At 37.5% G+C, this 22,166-nt stretch overlaps 1 protein-coding gene and 1 non-coding gene across 15 annotated transcripts in view; one reads left to right on the forward strand and one right to left on the reverse strand.

The window, feature by feature from the left end:
* The window catches only part of CSPP1 (centrosome and spindle pole associated protein 1), a 126,346-nt gene extending 104,674 nt beyond the window's left edge, over nt 1-21,672 (reverse strand). For 11 of the 14 annotated variants that reach the window (XM_055318268.1, XM_055318267.1, XM_055318272.1 and 8 more), the window contains exons 1-4: nt 21,566-21,636; nt 11,840-11,909; nt 11,612-11,720; nt 4,769-4,868 (exon numbers count right to left, since the gene is read on the reverse strand). In XM_055318268.1, the coding sequence (XP_055174243.1) occupies nt 4,769-4,868; nt 11,612-11,710 (199 nt within the window). In that variant the 5' untranslated portion in view covers nt 11,711-11,720; nt 11,840-11,909; nt 21,566-21,636. Of the gene's footprint in view, nt 1-4,768; nt 4,869-11,611; nt 11,721-11,839; nt 11,910-21,565 lie in introns of all 14 variants that reach the window. The other 3 variants (XM_055318270.1, XM_055318269.1, XM_055318259.1) reach the window with 1 other exon arrangement.
* On the forward strand, nt 7,114-7,250 carry LOC129505447 (U11 spliceosomal RNA). Its single transcript, XR_008663540.1, has one exon. It is a non-coding gene; the product is annotated as a U11 spliceosomal RNA (small nuclear RNA).
* Nucleotides 21,673-22,166: the final 494 nt, after the last annotated feature.

A 22,166-nucleotide genomic window follows, 5' to 3' on the forward strand; every position in this document is an offset into this window, starting at 1 on the left:
GATTTAGGAGTCATGAATACACTGATGATATATAATGCCTATGAGTGGATGAGGTCAGCCAGAGAATGTAGGAAATGCAAAGGCAAAGGACATAGCCCAAAGGAACACCAATTAATAAGTAGAGGTCATGGTCTTTAGACTTTAAATTCTCCATCATTTGTCCATGTAATAAAGTATAATTCTTCAATTCTTAATTCTCAAAAATCTATATTAAAAAAATACAAGGTCACAAAATATTTATTGTGCACCAATTATGTGCCAGTCGTCTTTTCATATGTATTCAATTAATCCCACAATAACCTTTTAAGATAGATGCCATCTTAAGAAAATAGCTTAAACAACCTGTGCTAGGTCACAAAGGCATGACAGATACAATCCAGAGCAAGCTATAACCCAGAATTTCAAAGTGAGTCTGTCTAACCTTACTGCGTAAGATCATCTACTATAAAACTTTTATAAAGTTATCTCTTGCAACAATCAAAATTTCAATTCAGGGCAGCTCGGGTGGCTCAGCGGTTTAGCGCCGCCTACAGCCCAGAGCGTGGTCCTGGAGACCCAGGATCGAGTCCCACGTAGGGCTCCCTGCATGGAGCCTGCTTCTCCCTCTGCCTGTGTCTCTGCCCCTCCCCCTCCTCTCTGTGTATTCTCATGAATAAATAAAATCTTTTCAATTCATAAAAATTTCAGGCTAGAAGATTACCCAAATTTTTATGTTACAGATAAGGAAACTGGGGTCCTTAAAGATAAAGGAGCTTTTCTAAAATATAATACTAAAATTTAAAAAGAGCTTGGGGGCACCTAGGTGGCTCGTTGGTTGGGCACTGGACTTTTGATTTCAGCTCAAGTCATGATCTCAGGGTCCTAGGATCAAGCCCCACATCAAGTTCCATGCTCAGCAGGAAATCTGCTTGAGATTCTCTCCCTCTGCCCTTCCCCCCTGCTCACGCTTGCATGCATTCTCATGCTCTCTCTCAGATAAATAAATAACAAGAGCCTGAATAGTCAAAGGAATCTTGAGAAAGAACAAAGCTGAAGGTATCACAATCCCAGATTTCAAGATATACTACAAAGCTGTAGTCACCAAAGCAGTATGGTACTAGACTAAAGTAGAGACATGGAGAAATGCAACAGAATAGATAGCCTAGAACTAAACCAACACTTATAGGTTCAATTAACCTATAACAAAGGAGGCAGCAAGATACATCTATAAAGGCAAGGGAAACAAAAGCAAAAATGAATTATTGGGACTTCATCAAGATAAAAAGCTTCTGCACAGCAAAAGAAACAGTCAACAAAACTAAAAGACAACCTACAGAATGGGAGAAGATATTTGCAAATGACATGTCAGATAAAGCACTAGTATCCAAGATCAATAAAGAACTTATTAAACTCAACACCCAAGAAACAAACAATCCAATCATGAAATGGCCAAAAGACACAAACAGAAATTTCACCAAAGAAGACATACACATGGCCAACAAGCACATGAGAAAATGCTCCGTATCACTTGTTATCAGGGAAATACAAATCAAAACCACAATAAGATACCACCTCACACCAGTGAAAATGGTGAAAATTAACAAGACAGGAAACCACAAATGTTGGAGAGGATGTGGAGAAAGGGGAACCCTCTTGCACTGTTGGTGGGAATGTGAACTGGTACAGCCACTCTGGAAAACTGTGTGGAGGTTCCTCAAAGAGTTAAAATAGAACTACCTTATGACCCAGCAATTGCACTGCTGGGGATCTACCCCAAAGATACAGATTCAGTAAAATGGCAGGACACCTGCACCCCAATGTTTGTAACAGCAATGTCCACAGTAACCAAAATGTGGATGGAGCCTCGGTGTCCATCGAAAGATGAATGGATCAAGAAGATGTGGTCTATGTATACAATAGAATATTACTCAACCATTAGAAACAACAAATATCCACCATTTGCTTCAACGTGGATAGAACTGGAGGGTATTATGCTGAATGAAGTAAGTCAATCGGAGAAGGACAAACATTATATGGTCTCATTCATTTGGGGAATATAAAATATAGTGAAAGGGAATAAAGGGGAAAAGAGAGAAAATGGGTGGGAAATATCAGTGAGGGTGACAACATGAGAGGCTCCTAACTCTGGGAAACAAACAAGGGGTAGTGGAAGGGGAGGTGGGCAGGGGGATGGGGTGACTGGGTGACTGGCACTGAGGGGGGCACTTGACAGGATGAGTACTGGGTGTTATGCTATATGTTGGGAAATCAAACTCCAATAAAAAAATATACAAAACAAAGAAGGCAAGAATATACAATGAGGAAAAGATAATCTCTTCAATAAATAGTGTTGGGAAAACTAGACAGCTACATGCAAAAGAATGAAACTGGATGACTCTAACACCATACATAAAAACAAATTCAAAATGGATTGAGACCTAAATGTGAGACCCGAAACCATAAATTGCTAGAAGAAAACAAAGACAATAATCTCTTTGACGTTGGTCTTGGCATCATTTTTCTATATAGTTCTCCTAAAGCAAGAAAACAAAAGCAAGGATGCCTGGGTGGCTCAGCAGTTGAGCGTCTGCCTTTGGCTCAGGGCGTGATCCCAGGATCCAGGATCAAGTCCCACATCAGGCTCCATGCAAAGAGCCCCTCTGCCTAGATCTCTGCCTCTCTCTCTCTCTCTCTCACTCTCTCTCTCTCTCACACACACACACACACACACACACACACACACACACATCAGGCTCCATGCAAGGAGTCCCTCTGCCTAGGTCTCTGCCTCTCTCTGTGTATCTCTCATGAATAAGTAAATAAAATCTTAAAAAAAAAAAAAAAAAAAAAGCAAAAATAAAATACTGTGACTACACTAAAATAAAAAGCTTTTGCACAACAAAGGAAACATCCACAGAACAACAAGACAATCCAATGAACAGGAGAAGATATTTGCAATTGATTCATCCAGTAAAGGGTTTAATATCAGAAATATATAAAGAACTTATATAACTCAACACCAAAAAAACAAATAACAGAGTTTAAAAATGGGCTGAAGGGGCACCTCGGTAGCTCAGTGGCTGAGCATCAGCCTTTGGCTCAGGTCGTGATCCCAGGGTCTGGGGATTGAGTCCCACATCAGGCTCTGAGCAGGGAGCTTGCTTCTCCTTCTGCCTTTGTCTCTAACTCTCTGTCTAGAGGGGACTGAAAATAGGAACGGACATTTTTCAAAGAAGACATAGAAAGATGATGAAAGAAGATGACCAAGAGACACATGAAAAGATTTTCATCACCACTAATTAGGAAGGAAATACAAATCACAACCTTACACCTGGCAGAATGGCTATAATCAAAAACAAGGAACAAGTGGAGAAGAGGAGAAAAAGCATGCAGAGAAAAAGGAACCCTCATGCACTGCTGGTGGAAATGCAAACTGGTGTAGCCACCATAGAAAACAAAATGGAGATAGCTCAAAATATTAAACATATGACCCAGTAATTTCACCACTGGTTATTTAACCAAACAAAATAAAAACATTAATTTGAAAGATATATCATCCCTAAATTTACTGCAGCATTATTTACAATAACAAGATATGAAAGCAACCCAGTGTCCATAAATAGCAAATATATTTTAAAAATATGGTTACATATATGAAATAGAATATTAGCCATAAAAAAGAGTAATATCTTGCTACTTGAGATAACATGGATGGACCTAGCAGGTTCTGTGGTAAGTGAAATAAGTCAGAAAGAGAAAGACAAATACCATATGATTTCACTTAATATGTCGATCTAAAAAAACAAATGGAAAGAAAGATTCTTAAGTACAACAAAGTGGTAGTTGCCAAAGGTGAGGTCGATGAGGGGGACAGGTAAAATAGGTAAAAATCCAAACTTGCAGTTAAAAATAAGTCAAAAAGATGAAAACTACAGCATAGGAAATAGTCATACTTCAATAATGTTGTATGATAACTATATTTATCATAATGAGCAATGAGTAATGTATAGAATTGTTGAACCAGCAAGTTGTACACCTGAAACTAATGATACAATAAATAACATTATATTGAAATTAACAATTAATATATTATATAATAACATAATATGTATTGTACTTCAAAAAAATTTCTACATATTTTCATAGCAAACCATATTCAAAAACTCAGTATAGCTGCAATATTAACTTCTGTAAAATTTTAATGTAGTAATCAATAATTAAAATGGTCATTCACCAAATAGCATTTTGTATCTTCTTAAGTATCCCTGGTTTCTAAATAAAAGTCCTCCATTTTCAGGGTGCCTATCTCTCACACATACATAAATTTCACTCAAATTTTTCAATTAATTTTGCTTATGTTATACATACTATTATGATTTCCATAGATTATAAGGGAATATCATTTAAAAAGGGTAAATGGGGGCAGCCCCGGTGGCGCAGGGGTTTAGCGCCGCCTGCAGCCCAGGGCGTGATCTGGAGACCCTGGATGGAGTCCCACGTCAGGCTCTCGGCATGGAGCCTGCTTCTCCCTCTGCCTGTGTCTCTGCCTCTCTCTCTCTCTCTGCATCTCTATGAATAAATAAATAAAATCTTTAAAAAAAAAGGGGGGGGGAATGGTTCTCAGTATGCATTATATTTCCTTTGCAGACAGTACAGTCATACAGACAGTAAGATTCCAGAAAGCCAAGAGATACTGGGATTCCAAAGAAATTTTTTCTGACAAGACAAACCTCTTTCACAACAAAGCTAAGAATACTTTAAAATCAATTCAGTATACCTAATGACATACCTAAAGAACTCCTGGTGTGTTGACTGTTTGGTGGTATGTTTTCCTTAGCCATGGAGATTAATAGTTTACTGTTTTCAGAAAACTTCTCTGATGCCTTTCCCTGAAAGAGACAGTATGTTTACAAAGGTAAAGGGAAAAATCCACAAAATACCCACTCTATCTCAATACTTTAATTAAGTGACTTGACAAAATTACACAATACATCATGGAAGAAATTTAAATGTGAAGTTTGAGGAATTAACCAAAAGTATTTAATACTGTAATAAATGCAATAAATTCTAATTAAATATTAGAATTCATTTACCAACAAATATTCACTAAGTTCCTATACATAGTTCCTCGGCACTGGAAACACAAATGAAAAAAAACATGAGAATCTCTGCAATCATGGAGTTCAAACTACTGAAGGGACAAACAATAAACACAATATGTAATTAAACTATGGCAATACGTAGAGAGTAAGTGGTAAGATCTATGGGGAAGACAATAGAGCATGGTAAGAAGGGCCATAAATGATGCAAGAGGGACTGAAAGACTTGACTGAGCAGTGATATTTGAATTAAGACTTAAAAGATCATGATTGGGACACCTGGGTGGCAGAGCAAGTTGAGCATCTGCCTTTGGCTCAGGGTGTGATACTGGAGTACCGGGATCAAGGCCTGCATTGGGCTCCCTGCATGGTGCCTGCTTTTCCTTCTGCCTGTATCTCTGCCTCTCTCTGTTTCTCTCATGAATAAATAAAATCTTTTTTAAAAAATCTGATTTACATACTATTTAATATGAGAAATTATAATAAAATTATATTTAAGACTTTGTAATACCCTTTCCAAACACTGTAAGATTGTACTAAGTGGAGAGTTGTTAAACCCATAGACTTTGGGGCTGAACATATGATGGTTCCAATCATGAATCCACCACTGTATGTACCTAGAAGAATTACTTAACCCCTTTGAGCTTCACTTTCTTGATCTGTAAAACAAAAATATTCTACCTACTTAACAGGGATATCATGATTAAATAAAATAATACATATAAAGTCCTTGACACAACTCCTTGACCAGAGCAGCTACTAGAAAGAAGGCAATGTAATATGATGGTTAAGAGAATAAGCACTACATACAGTCAGGATATCAGGAATCAAAGCCTACTTCGACTAATTCTATAACCTCCTCAGTTCACTCATTTAGAAAATGAGCATAACAACAGTATTTATCTCATAGATTCACGTCAATCATAAATGTAGCCTCTTAAGACTAAGCCTTATCCATGAAAGGAAAACACCTGCAATAAAGAAAACTCTACCCAGTAAGGCTATCATTCAGAATAGAAGGAAAGAGAGAGTTTTCCAGACAAGCAAAATTTAAAGGAATTCATCACCACTAAACCAGCCTTATAAGAAATGTTAAAGGAGATTCTTTGAGTTGAAAAGAAAGATCAAAGCAGGAATAAGAAAAGTAGGAAAGGAACAAATTTCACAGGTACATATAAACATAGTAGGACAGAATAATAATCCTTTATAAAATCAGTACAGAGGCACAAAAGTAGTAAAATCAAATGATCTATAAAAATCAGTAATGGGATTCACAAAATAATGTAAAATATGACACCATATACCTAAAACATGAAAGAGAAGGAAGTAAAAATTTAGTGCTTTTATAATGGATTCAAACTTAAGCAATCATTAACTTCATATAGACTGCTATTTGCATAAGATGTTATATATAAACCTAATGGTAACCACAAATCATAAACCACTAATAGAGGGACACCTGGATGGCTCAGCGGTTGAGGGTCTGCCTTCAGCTCAGGGCGTGATCCCAGGTCCGGGGATGGAGTCCTGCATCAGGCTCCCAGCAAGGAGCCCGCTTCTCCTTCTGCCTATGTCTCTGCTTCTCTGTGTCTCTCATGAATAAATAAAATCTTAAAAAAAAAAAACAAAACACTAATAGATACACCAAAAAAAAAGAGAGAAAGGAATACAAGAATATCACTAAACAAAGCCCATCAAACCACAAGACAGCAAGGGAAGGAAGGAATAAAGAATTATAAAAACAACCATAGGGCAGCCCCGGTGGCGCAGCGGTTTAGCGCTGCCTGCAGCCCAGGGCATGATCCTGGAGTCCCGGGATCGAGTCCCACGTCAGGCTCTCTGCATGGAGCCTGCTTCTCCCTCTGCTATGTCTCTGCCTCTCTCTCTGTCTCTCATGAATAAATAAAATCTTTAAAAAAAAAAAAAACATAAAACATTTAACAAAATGGCATTAAGTACCTATGTATCAATAATTATTTTGAATGTAATTGGACTAAATGCTCCAATATAAAGACATAGGGTGACTAAATGAATAAAAAAGCAAGGGCTCTGTCGTGAGTGGCACACATAGGACAGCTACACTATTCTTCCTATGGAATCAACATTAATATATTTCAGAACCATAATTTTTTGGTACCTGGATACCTGCTGACCATTGGTCCTGGCACCCCATTAAAAAAAAAAAAAAAAAAAAAAGAAGGTAAGACACAATATATGCTGCCTAGAAGAGACTCATTTCAGACCTAAAGACACGCAGATTGAAAGTGAAGGTATGGAAAAACACTTATCATCCAAATCGAAGTGAAAAGAAAGATGGGGGTAATAATACTTATAGCGCAAAAAAAGTACAAAACAGACTTTAAAAAAAAGCCTGAACAGGAGACAAAGGACACTATACAATCATAAAAGGAATAATTCAACAAGATATAACAATTGTAAATATTTATGCACCCAACATAGGAGCACCCAAATACATAAAGCAGCTAGCTATTAAATAACAAAAGGAAGTATCAATCAATACTATTAATACTAGTGATAGTAATGATAGTAATACTAATAATACAAGATTTTAACACCCCACTTACAATAATAGATAGATCATCCCAAGAGAAAAATCAACAAGGAAACAGTGGCTTCAAATGACACACTGAACAGGTAAATCTAACATACATTCAGAACATTCTAGCCTAAAACAGCAGAATATACAATCTTTAAGTGCACACGGAACATTCTCCAGAACAGATCATATATTAGGCAACAAAAAAGTCTCAACAAATTAAAAAAGATTAAAGTCATGTTTTCTAACCACAATGCTATGAACTAGAAATCAACCCCAAGAAAATACTGGAAAGAATACAAACAGATGAAGGTTAAAAAACATACTACTAAAAAATGAATGGGCCATCTAAGAAATCAAAGATGAAATAAAAAAATACATGGAGACAAATGAAAATGAAAACATAACGGACCAAAATCTTTGTAACACAGTAAATGCTGTTCTAAACAGCAAGATTATAAGCAATGAATGCCTACCTCAAGAAGAAAAATCTCAAAAGAATAACTTAACCTTGCATCTAAAGGGCTAAAGAACAAAACCCAAAACCAGTAGAAAGAAGAAAATAAAGATTAGAGCAGAATTAAGTGAAATAGAAACTAAAAAACAACAGATCAATGAAACCAGAAGCTGGTTCTTTGTAAAAAAAAAAAAAAAAAGAAAGAAAAAGAGAAAAAGAAAAAGAAAAAGAAAAAGAAAAAGAAAAAGAAAAAGAAAAAGAAAAAGAAAAATAGATCAACAAAATCTGATAAACCTTTAGGGAGACTCACCAAAAAAGGCTCAAATAAACAAAATCAAAAATGAAAGAGGAGAAATAACCAATACCACAGAAATACAAAAGCTTATAAAAGAATATGAAAAATTATATACCTACATATTAGACAACCTAGAAAAAATGGATAAATTCCTAGAAATATAATGTTACAAATATGAATCAGAAAGACACAGAAAATCTGTACAGACCAATTCCCCGCAATGAAACTGAATCAGTAATCAAAAAACTGCCAAAAAACAAAAATCCAGGACCAGACAGCTTCACAGGTGAATTCTACCCAATATTTTAAAGAAGAGTTAATACCTATTCTCAAACTATTCCAAAAAAAAAAAAAAAGAATTGGAGGAGAAAGGAAAGCTTCCAAATTTATTGAGGCCAGCCTTACCCTAATATCAACATCAAATAAAGGCAATATAAAGAAAGAGAATTACAGGCCCTCTGATTAACATAGATGCAAAAATCCTTAATGAAATATGAGCACACAAATCTAACAATACATTTAAAAAAATTATTCACTATGACCAAGTGGGATTTATTTCTGGGATGCAAGGGTAGTTCAACAGTCACAAATCAATCAACACGATTGACAAAATCAGCAAGAGAAAGGATAAAACATGATCATTTCTATAGATGCAGTAAAAGCATTTGAGACAAGGTACAATATCCATTCATGATAAAAACTCTCACCAAAGAAGTTAGAGGGAACATACTTCAATATAATAAAAGCCATACGTGAAGAACCCACAACTAACAACATTAACAGAGAAAAATTGAGAACTTTTCCCCTAATATCGGTAACAAAACAAGGATGTCCACTCTTACCAGTTTTATTTAACATAATACTGGAAGTCCTAGCCACAGCAATCACACAAGAAATAAGTCATCCAAATTGGAAAGGAAGAAGTAAAACTTTCACTATTTGCAGATGATATAATACTATGTATAGAAAACCCTAAAGTCTCCACCAAAAAAGTACTAGAACTGATAAATAAATCCTGTAAAGTCATAGGATTAAAAAAAAAATCAATATACAGATACCTGTTCCATTTCTACACACTAATAATGAAGCAGAAATCAAGAAAATAATTCCATTTATAACTGCACCAAATAATAAAAGATCCAGGAATAAACCAAGGATGTGAAAGACCTATGTGTAAAAACTATAAAACACTGATGAAAGAAATTGAAGACAACATGAACAAATGGTTAAATATTTCATGCTCATGCACTGGAAGAATGAACATTGTTAAAATATCCATACTTCCCAAAGGCAATCTACAGATTCAATGCAATTTCTATCAAAATACCAACAATGTTTTTCACAGAAATAGAATCCTAAAATTTGTAGGGAACCACAGTGCAAATCAAAACCTCAATGAAAAAAAAAAAAAAAACTCAATGAGATATCTATCACTTTATACCTGTCAGAATGGCAACAATCAAAAACCAAAAACACACAAAAAACAAATGTTGGCAAGCATATGGAGAAAAAAGAATCCTCATGCACTCTTAATGGAAGTGCAAACTGGTGCAGTGTATTCCACTGGTGGAATACAATGTGGAAGTTCCTCAGAAAATTAAAAATAAAATTACTGTATGGACAGCCCAGGTGGCTCAGTTTATGGTCACCTTCAGCCCAGGGCCTGATCCTGGAGACCCGGGATCGAGTCCCACGTCAGGCTCCCTGCATGGAGCCCGCTTCTCTCTCTGCCTGTGTCTCTGTCTCTCTGTGTGTCTCTCATGAATAAATAAAATCTACAAATAAATAAATAAATAAATAAATAAATTTATTTATTTATTTATTTATTTATTTATTTATTTACTATATAATCCAGTTATTTCTACTACTGGGTATTTTCCCGAAGAAAATGAAAAAATGAATTCAAAAGGATATGTGCAACCATATGTTTTTTGACATGAAAGCAATCCAAGCATCTATCCATACATATATACATATGCATATATACACAATGCAGTATTGCTCAGCCATAAAAAAGAATGAACTCTTGCCATTTGCAACAACATGAATGAATCTAAAGGGTACTGTACTAAGTAAGTCAATCAGAGAAAGACAAATACCATATGATTTCACTCATATATGGAATTTAAGAAAACAAAGAAAAAAAGACAAAAACAGGCTCTTAAGTTTGGAAAACTGGTGATTGCCAGAGGAGAGTTGGATGAGGATGAAGGGCATTAGGAGTATACTTAGAACGATGAGCCCTGAATAATGTATACAATTGCTGAATCACTATATTGTACACCAGAAACTAATATAATATTGCATATTAATTATACTGGAATTATAAAGATAAATAGAATAAAATAAAATAAAAAAGACTAAGACATTCCATAATTAGCACAAAATAAATGTTAGCTATGTAAGTAAAAGTCCCTCATAATTAGGCTGTCCATATTATTTATCATGTCAACCAGATGCCTATACCTTTGCCCAAGACACAAGCTAAACCAGATGAGACATAGGGCAACAGTTAAACCAGGATTATGTTATCAAGCCAATATATATGGTTACTCTGATTACAATGGACTATATGATGGGCAAGACTGATTCATATCCTATATTTTATTAATATACTGAGCTCAAGAGAGAAGGTGCCACATCTGTCTAGATTAGTGCCATAATAGAGCTTAGCATAGTACCTAGCATAGTCTTAATAAATATTTACTAAATGAATCGATCATTCTTTCACCAAAATTAGGAAAGCTTTAAGAAGTCTTTTTCAAACATTGCTTTCAGAAACACTTGAACAAATTCTAATCTGAAAAGTAAGTATACCAAAATAAACTATTCCAATAAATTCACTTTTGTAGATTAAAAATTTAAGAGCTAATTTATTGAAGTACTTTTCACTTAGAATACGTATGAGAACTTATTTTTATATCTACATTATGACAATTCCTTTTACTAGTAGTGAACTACTTCTAGCACAGCAATTATTAATTAAACCCTAATAGGAGAGAAAAAACTGTGACATACAAAACACCACAACAGAAAAACTTCATTCATAATCAATTCAATCTTGTCCAGAATCAGGCTTTCGGACTCAGAGTGACAGGACACCCAAACAAAAGTATGAAACAGAAGATTCTCACTCATTGAAAAGGATGTTTTGCATCTACACAAAACTAATCTTCAGAGACAATTTTAATGAAATATGTTGGAAAAAAAATTAACAACTTTACCTTCATTTCCATGTACGGTGGATCACTTTCCAATTCTGCTTTATCTTTGGCCAGTTTGGCTTTTCGCTCTTCAATAAATTCATCCAAATTATCAGCCATTTTGCAGATACTAAAAAAACAAAAAAACAAAAAAAAAACATCAATGAGCACAGCTATATCACAGTATTTTTAGGATAATTAACAACATACAGGCTTAGCCCACATTTAGTATTATTCAATTTCACTTACCAAATTGAGAAATTCAAGTAAGACTGACCAAAATACACATGCTGGCTTCTCTCCCAACTACCCCGAAAACCTAGGACATACATTAAAATATGTGAAAATAAAAAATAAGCACAACTATCATTTTCTCTCTCACACGCATGCACACTTTGATCCGTTAAGTCAAACCACTTTTTTTTTTTTAAGTTTTGGGTTTTTTCACTTGTTTTTAACTATTTGGAGATAATTTCAAACTTAACAAAAAAAAAAGTTACAATAAGAATAGCTCGAATAGGGTGTGTGTGTGGCTCAGTCAGTTAAACATCTGCCTTCAGCCCAGGTCATGATCCCAAGGTCCAGGGATGGGAGTGCTGCATTGGGCTCCCTGCTGAGCAAAGAATCCGCTGCTCCCTCTGCCTCTGCTCCCCTCACCCTGCTCATGTGCTCTCTCTTTCTCTCTCTCTCTCTCTCTCCCTCAAATAAATAAAATCTTAAAATAATAACAGCACAGTGAATACCCATATATTCTTTACATATTTTCTATTAAGATTTTGCACAACTTGCTTTGTTCTTTGGACACACACAAGAATATTAAGTATATTCTCTACATATACAATTTTCTCTAAAATTTTTCAGAGGGTGAATTACATACATGAGGACCCTTTACCCCTCAACACTCAAGTGTGTATTAAGAATTAGGTTGTTCTTTTTTTTTTAGGATTTTATTTATTTATGACAGACAGAGAGAGGCAGAGACATAGTCAGAGGGAGAAGCAGCCTCCACACAAAGAGCGCAATGTGGGACTTGATCCTGGGAGTCCGGAGCCCTGAGACAAAGGCAGACATTCAACCACTGAGCCATCCAGGCGTCAAATTAGGTTCTTACAGACCTCAACAGAATTATCGACTTCAGCAACACGAATTTTTTTAATCTAATCTACTATCTGTGTTCCAATTTTGCCAAATGACCTAACAGTGTCCTTTACAGTTTATTTTTCTCTCTCTCCAGCTCAAGATCCAGTCTAGGTCATGTGTCATTAGCCTTTCTTAATTTGGAACATTTCCACAACCTTCCTTGGTCTTTCATAACATTGATTTTTCATATGGCTCACCTAATATCCATACTTTTTAACAGAACTTCCCCTTTCAGGGTTTGCCTAATTTTTTTTTTTAAAGATATTATTTATTTGGGACGTCTGGGTGGCTCAGCAGTTGAATGTCTGCCTTTGGCTCAGGTCATGATCCCAGGATCCTGGGATGGAGTCCCGCATCAGGCTCCTCACAGGGAGCCTGCTTCTCCCTCTGCCTAAGTCTCTGCCTTTCTCTCAGTCTCTCATGAATAAATAAATCTTAAAAAAAAAAAAAAAAAGATTTTATTTATTTACCTGAGAGAGGGAGAGAGAGAATAAGAATGCACGTGCATGCATGTTGAGCACACAAGCGAGGAAGCAGCAGAGGGAGAGGGAGAAGCAGATTTCCTGATGAGCAAGGAGCCTGACTCGGGGCTCAATACCAGGACCCTGGGGATCATGACCTGAGCCAAAAGCAGACACCCAACTGACTGAGCCACCCAGGTGCCCCATCTAATGTATCTTTTTAACCTAAATTTAGTTTATGCATTCTCAGGTGAAATACTACTTAGGTGGTGATGTGTCCTTTCAAAATATCAACAATATAAAGACACACATGTCCATTTGTCCTTCATTGGTGATTTTTTTTTTAATTTAAATTCAATTTGCTAATATAGAACACCCAGTGCTCATCCATGAAGTGCCCTCCTCAGTGCCTGTCACCCAGCTACCCCATCCCCCCACCTACCTCCCCTTCTACAACCCTTTGTTTTCCAGAGTTAGGAGTCTCTCATGGTTTGTCTAATGATATTACTTTTGATTGTCTGGTCTACATGCTGATTTCTTCACTATTCCCTTGTAATAAGCAGCCCATAGGGAGATACATTTAGACCATGCAAACACTGCTCCTACTCAAAATTTCCTGGATTTAGAATCAATTGGTGATTTTTAATTGATCCAATCTTTCAATCTAGATGGCTACAAAATTCTAATTTTTCATTTCCACCACTCCCTGCATATTTACCAATTGACACTCTATTCTATGAGCTCCTCCTCCTTCCACATGTATCTATCAGCTTATTATCAATATGGACTCATTAATTCCTTTTTTTTAAGATTTTATTTAAGAGCAAGTGTGAGCAAGAGAGAGCATGAGTGAAAGAGAGCACAAGGGGGGAAAGGGCAGAGGGAGAGGGAGAAGTAGGCTGTCTGAGAGGGAGCCCATTGCAAGGCTCCAGGATCTTGACCTGAGCAAAAGGCAGATGCTTAACCGACTGAACAACCCAGGTGCCCCCTATAATTCTTCAGTAAGCCCTGAGTTGTTTTCTTTTTTTTTTTTTTTTTTTCCTGAGTTGTTTTCAATTTAATAAGATGTTGTTCTTATTGAGGAATAATTTATATACTATAACATTTACTCACTTTACTGAACAGTCTCCCTAGGTTTTGGTAAATTCACAGTTGTGCAATTATTACCACAATCACATTTTCTAATGCCTTCATAACTCCAGAAAATTCCTGTGTCCTTCTGTAGTCAGTTACTCCTACAACTCTTTAGGCAACAAACAATCTGTTTTGTCTTTATGTAGAAAAAATAATGGTTTGAATAATGTAGAAATTTCATGTAATTGGACCATACAATATGTAGTCTGGCTTCTTGCACTTAAAAATGTTTCTGAGTTGCATCTATCAGTTATGTAGGTGTTTTTTTAATTGCTAAGTAGTATTCCATTGTATGGAAATATCAGTTTACTGTTTACCCATTACTGGACAGTTGGATTGTTTCTAACTGGGGGCTATTTATGAATAATACTGCTATGAATATTTGTGTACAGTTTTGCATGGACATATGCTTTGAGTTCTGTTAGATATACACCTAGAAATGGAATTACTGAGTCATATATAATATTTATGTTTAACATTTTGAGAAACTGCAAAACTATTCCTCTAAGTATAACATAGCTAGACCACTTTACATCACAACTGACAGTGCATGAGGGTTGCAATTTCTATATATCCTGTCCAACCCTGGGTATTTTCAGTCTATTTTGATCTTGGTCATTCCATTTTTGATCCGTAAGTCATTGGATATGTAATAGTATCTGATTGTGGTTTTAACTTGCACTTCTTTAAAGATTATAATATCAAGCATCTTTTTCTGTGCTTATCTGCCATTCATGTATCAATATACCTAACCACTGGCAAAATGTCTATTCATATCTTATGCCAGTTTTTAAACTTAAATTATTTTATTATTGAATTATAAGAGGTCTTGGGGCAGCCCTGCTGGCGCAGCGGTTTAGCGCCACCTGCAGCCAAGGGCGTGATCCTGGAGACCCTGGATCGAGTCCCGCGTTGGGCTTTCTGCGTGGAGCCTGCTTCTCCCTCTGCCTGTGTCTCTGCCCCTCTCTCTCTGCATCTCTATGAATAAATAAAATAAAATCTTAAAAAAAAATTATAAGAGGTCTTTATATATACTGGATACCATTCTTCATCAAACATATTTTGTCAATATTTTCTCTTAGTAAATGTTTTAAGTTTACTTAATATCTTTTTTCTACTAAGAATTTTTTTTTTTTTTAGTTTTAGGCTTACAGCACAATTGAGCAGAAGGTACAGATTTCCCACATACCCCTTGCCCTCACTCATGCATAGCCTCCCCAATTATCAACAACCCCCACCAAAGTGGTACATTTGTTACTACTGATCAACATACATCAATACATCATTATGACTCAATGTTCATAATTTACATCATGGTTCAGTTTAGGGGTTATACATTCTATGGCTTAAACATAGGTATAACAACATCTACCTACCAGTACAGTTTCATACATAACAGCTTCACTGTCCCCCAAATCCTATGTTCCATCTCATTCATTCCTCCCTCTACTCTGAATCCTGGCTACCATGGATCTTTTTACTCCCTCCATAGTTTTGCCTATTCCAGAAAAACAGTTGGAATCATACAGTATGTAGCCTATTCACATTAGCTTCTTTCACTCCTATGTATTCAAGGTTCCTCCATGTCTTTTCATGTCTTTGTAGTGCATTTCTTTTTAGCACTGAATAATATTGTATTGTTAGGATGCATCACAGTATATTTATCCATTCATGAATTCAAAGAAAAATGTTGTTTGGTTGCTTCCAGGTTTTAGCAATTATGAATAAAGCTACTGTAAACATCCGTGTGATGATGTCTTCTAAAGACCAAAAGTTTTTAATTTGTATGAAGTCCAATTAATTTGTATGAAGTCCAATTAATTCATTTACTAATTCAATTTTCATCCCTTTTGAATCAATTGTGCTTTGTGTCCTATGTAGGAAATTTTTGCCTAACCCAAGAGCACAGATACTTTCTTCTACATTTTCTTTTAAAGGCTTTATAGTTTTCTCTTATAGTCAAGTCTATGACCCATTTCAAGTTAATTTTTGCAAATGGTGCAAATTAAGAGTCATCAAGATTTAATTTTTTTTTCTGTATGGATATAAAATTATTCTAACATTTTTTTAACTGTCCTTTCCTTATTGACCTTGGGATTTTTTTTTAAATTTTTTTTCAAATATCCATGAAACTTACTGATTAATTAGATGCGTAGCAAGAAAGGAGTCATTGAGGACAAAAGTCTTAAGTGCTGGGAACTAAATGTGGATGGAATCCTGAACAGGAATAAGCCACAAGAAGCTGGCTGGCCTGGAAAGGTTTGGTTTAGATTTGTTAAATTGGAGGTAGTAAGATATGCTAATGGAATTTCCAGCAGATACTTACAAACTCAAGACTCACATTCAAGTAAGAAGACCACATTAGAAATGTTTGAGAGTTAACTATGTTAAAGATAATACGTTAAAAGCCATGGTAAATGAGCATGGACATGGAAAAAAAAAAAAAAAAAAAGATGACCCAGAACTAAATGTTGGGCAATGTTGGGGGTTACAGAAGAAACTGGAAAAAAATCCAAAGGAATATTTAAAAGAAGGATATAAAGAAAACCCAGTCAACATAATTTGTGGAAGAAAAGATACAAGAAACAAAAAAAACAGTATCAAATGCAAGAACGTTAAAGAAGTGTCCACTGAATTTAATACTTGGGGGACAATAACTTGTAAAAATATAGAAAAGCAAGCTTTACCTTAAAAAAAAAAAAGAAGAAAAATGTTTTATCAATTAAACAGTACATAATGTGAATAGTACATAATGCATTCTATTATTTACTTACTTCCAAAAACAACACGGATTTTAAAATATGGCTTTAGCAAAATACATGCCAAACTAACAAAACTTTATATATTTAAGCCACTTTTAATTTGCTAATTGTGACAAAAGATTTTTACTAGTAAAAATTCAAAACAGCTCAACAGCAAATAGTAATCCCCTACGTTCTCTAAATATTTTATTTCTGAGAGAAATAAAAAGATAATGATGGGCTGATATATACTTTGAAACAGAATTTTATACAAAATTTAAGCTGAAATGCCATTTTCTAAAAAACAGGCAGTAACAAACCTCTCCCTCTAAGGACTCCACATAATACTGTTAAAAATGATTAACACATCCATTTAAACAAACTTTGGAAGATCTCTTAAATTTATAGCTACTTAAATTTCCCTTTAGTCTTTTTTTTTTTTTTAACTTTTTTTTCTTTTTTAAGGAAGCTCCCTATCCAACATGGAGCCTGATGAGGGGCTCAAACTCATGACCCTGAGATCAAGATCTAAGCTGATAGAGTCCAATGCTTAATGGACTGAGCCACCCAAGTGCCCCTCTTTAACACTTTAACATCCATTATAAATTCTACAATTGTTTTGTAACCAGAGTAATATTTTTAAACAATGGTAGTATGTATTATACATGCCATAACTAAACTATCAGACTTATTAAATATAAGTATACATTTAATCATTTCTAATTTTGTTTTACTATCTGATGAGACTATAATATTTTTGATATTAAATTGAAGAGTCAAAGATACTAACAAGCTTTCTCCTGGTAACGCCCTCCAAAGACCACCAGGAACACTACTGTGGTTAAACTAGTTGGGTTTATTACTCATTGCATCAAGGGATACATCCTTGATACCCACCATAGGGAACTCTGAGGTAGCTCAGTATGAAGGTGTTAGAAAAGACTAATAGGGTTTGTGACTTGTTAGGTAATCTGAGAGCAGAGAGTTTTGCTCAGGATTGAAGGCTGTCAAAAAGTAATTCTATTATTGGACATCTCAGCAAATCTTATCTAAAGCTGTAACTGGTTAAGAAGCAGCCATCACTCATCAGCCGGGAGAGAGGATGCTTGGTCTTTTGTGGCTTGGACAACATTCATGTTTTGTCTACAATTATGGAGTGGTATTGTTTTCCTCTTGATCCATCACTGACACAGAGCTTTGTCAAACGTTGATGTTCTATACAATTGTTTATCTTCAGCGGAAGAACAAGCCTAAGCAGTAGTGCCAAGCCAGTTCCTAGCAACACGAAGGCCTTAGTGATAATACAGCCCAGCTTCCAGCTGTCATGACCCGTTTTTTTCTTTTTCACTCCTTCAAGTGTATGACAACTTACATAAAACATATTACAGCTACAAACTTATTCAAGATTTAGTGGATCACATAGACTGAGTTGACTGGAACAGCCTCTGTACAAAATAGATTAAGAATATTTATAATTTAAAGATTAAGTTACAAGAAAAATCAGCCAAAAGAAATCTAAAGGGGATTTTTTTTTATCTTCCTTCACACTACAGTGAAAAATCACTCACAACTTAAGATATTATTACCAATTTTTTTTTTACCCCAGTAGCTATGTACATAGTATGTGGATGATAAACAGTTTTTAATAAAACAGTTTAACTTGAAAGATCTGGATTTGAAACCCAATTCCATCACTAATTGACACTGTGTGATCAACCTCAATATGTTCCTTAACTTCCCTCCTACTTTCCTCATTTGTAAAATGGAAATAGCTATTCCAGAATAAAAAATAAAATAGCACATATAAATGTGTGGCACACCTGGCACTGAGAAATCAACAAATTATAGCTGTTTTATTAATTCTGATTTTCATAGTACTCGTATACATCAGTAATCACTTTTTTAAAGAAAGCCTCCAAAGTACACTGGAATTTAAATCATCAGTAATTGATACTTGGTTATCATAATCCATATCAACATGTCAAGGAAGGTACCTGGATATCTAGTCGGTTGTGTCTGCCTTCAGCTCAGGTCAGGATCCCAGGGTCCTGGGATGGAGCCCCTTGTCAGGCTCCCTGCTTGGTGGGGAGTCAGCTTATCCCTCTCCCTCTGCCCTCCCCTTTCATGCTCCTTTTCTCACTCTGCTCAGTCTCTCAAATAAATAAAATCTTTAAAAAACAACAACAAATCAACATGTCTAAATCTGAAACTTACCCACTTTATGTTTATCGTATAGATAGAAATACAAGCAAATCAGAACATGTTCTCACTGTGCTAAGCCTTGGTGAATCTAAAACAAACAGGATTCAGGAAGAACTGAATAGGTCCAATTCCTTCTCCCAATTTTTTCAATCACAAAGAGGAGAAAATGTTCCCATCCTTTTCCCTTCAAGTGAAATGTGAATTTCCTCCCCACTATGGAACCGTAAGGAGCAGTAAATATTCCTCTCCCTTAGAAGGGCACTGTTCAGATGCAAGAGGAATGCAAAGTGTAAGATACGGACCCTGCCCTCAAATCTGAACAAAATAACGCCCCCTGTCACATGGCTACATCTGGCCAGACTTGGGGTTAGGGAGTGAGATACCCATGAAAGATCCAGCAGCAATATGAAGAAAACAATTTGACTATGTCTGGAATTCAGAATATGGTCCAGGACAAGAGTGGAAGGCGAAGGCTTAGTAGTTTTTAAGATAATCATTACAGCTACAGGAGAAAAGGATGCTTTGAAAAAGACCCTAGAGTCAGAGAATAGAGCGGAGAACAGAATAGCAGGAAGTGAGAACATATGTCTGTGGAACGCAGGAAGGAGCCTGTGAAACAGTCTTAGAAGAAAGAGGAGAAGGAAAAAAAAAAAAAAAAAAGAGGAGATGGGATGAGGTGAACCTGGGCAATGTTGCTCATTTCCCATCCATCCAGAGATATTTCCACCAAATGAAAGGTACTTAATCATTTTCTCTTGGCAAATACATCCACGTGATCAACTTGCTTCCATAAGCACACCCAAATTTTGACAAATCTCTGTAAATGTTGCTAACAAGTAACCGGGGGGAGAGGAAGGTTGAGTGTTAGGATACAGATAAGAGTGAATATATAAAAAGCACAATTAAGTTTTTTTTAGCACCTTCATTAATGGTGACAAAGAGCAGAAGCATAAATTAGACGGCCTTTAGGTTATGCAAAATTACCAGAATACTTACTCAACTTTGCCTTCCACTCAATAGAGCAATGGGAATGCAAGTCAGAATGATGTTAAAAGAATAATCTGAAATCTCCCAAGTTTGTAATAAGAAAGTCCCATTTATCTGAGAACTTCATTTGGAAAAAAAAAAAAACTGTGCTGAAACCATTGTTTCAATTTATCCTATTTAAAACCATCTGCTCCCTTTCAGAAGGTCATCTGTACGCAGGAGACCTAAAATTTCATCCCTAGGGAGTATTTTCAGCAGCTAGTTAACCACCGCAAAGTCTGTGCCCTCCTAGTGAGAAGAAAAAGAAGAGAAAACACCATCTTACTGGTGTCCGTGGGATTCCTTCTTGCTTGTCAACAAGACATGCCATTCTTTCATATAAAATAGAACCTCTCTGAGGGTATTTGAGTTTTTGCAAACTTTTATTGGTTGCTATTAGATTCTTGGGATTTTCCGAGAAATGTCTGGAAACAGCGTTGGTTTGCATTACCTCCCGGAAATGCAAGGTAAACTTTTCAATCCTACAATCTGAGAGCCAACTTCTCTCGAGAAAGGAGTCCCACTGCTAACTTTTACTGAAAACTGGAGCCAAATCCCAGATAACAATCCTAAAATGAAGGCAACGAGGAGATGTGAGCTCAAGGACCCAGCACCGACTTCACAGGGCTGTGGTAACGGAGTAAATTTTCCTTGCAAAGCAAAGCGCTGAGAACCGCGCCGAGCGCACAAACACTCAATAAATGTTAACCAGTAATCAGCACCGGGGGGGGGAGGTGCTCCGGGAAACTCAGCCCCGAAGTGGAGAGCCAGCTGCTGGGTAGGGAAGGCGCGCGGGAGCTGTGGGTGGCGGCCCAGTTAAGAAGCGTCAATCCGTCGTCAGGCAACCGGGTCTCCACAGCACCCAGAGCGGCGGTGGCCGCCGGGGCCGCGGAGCCCAGCCCGCGCCACCGGGACGCCGCCCCCGAGCCCCCGGGCAGCGGCGAGACCCCCGCCCGCAGGAACCAAGCACCGCCCCCGGCCGAACTGACCAGGATTCTGTACCTCCGACCCCGCCCCCCGCCCTGAAGCCCCGAAACCCCGACCTCAACCCCGCAGCTCGGGCAACGCCCCTGGCCCGGCGGCCGCGAGGACTCACCCGACAGGGACCCCCGCCCTCACAGACCCCGTGAAGTCCGGCTCCGCGGCCGGCGTGGCCGCCGGGAGCCCCTGCCTCCGCCCCCGCGCCGCCAACCCAGCCCCGGGACACCCCGCGCCCACCCCGGCCACACCCCGCCAGGCCCGCTTCCCTTCCGCGGCTGACTAACGCTTACTCAGGAGAGCGGGCTTGCGCTGGGGAGGACGCACAGAGCCCCAGGGAAGCTCTTCGCAGGCCGGAGAGGTGGCGACGGCCGCCCCGCACCGGAGCACAGTGACAAGCCGAGCGGCCCCGGCTCCGCCTCTTAAGCCGAGCCCTCCTCCCGCCCTTCCCAACGGCGAGTGCGGCCCCGCCCCCACGACGGCCGCGGGGGTACCGTCGCGCAGTCGGAGCGCCCCCTTTCGCCCCGGAGGCCGCACAGCAGGCTCGCCTACACGTAGGCTGGATGTATTTGGCCCTTTGCCTGGTGCCTCTGGTCTGTCGTGGGAGCTGTTATACCATGAGAAATTCGTCCCAGGCTAAATCGATTCTAGCCCCTCTAAACCTTCCTAGCCGCATTGCTAGCCGCAGCCGCCGTGGGAAAAAAAAAGATAGGGGTGACAGGGAAAAGATGTTTGCACACCTCCCCCTGCGTATTTCTCCTCTTCCTGGAGTCTGGTCATCAATGTTTTGTCCTGGGGGTTTTTATTATTTTTTTTAAGATTTTATTTATTTATTCATGAGACACAGAGAGAGAGAGGCAGAGACACAGGCAGAGGGAGAAGCAGTCACAGGGA

Source organism: Nyctereutes procyonoides, unplaced genomic scaffold (assembly GCF_905146905.1).
Source record: "Nyctereutes procyonoides isolate TBG_1078 unplaced genomic scaffold, NYPRO_anot_genome, whole genome shotgun sequence".
In the NCBI taxonomy this organism is placed as follows: Eukaryota; Metazoa; Chordata; class Mammalia; order Carnivora; family Canidae; genus Nyctereutes; species Nyctereutes procyonoides.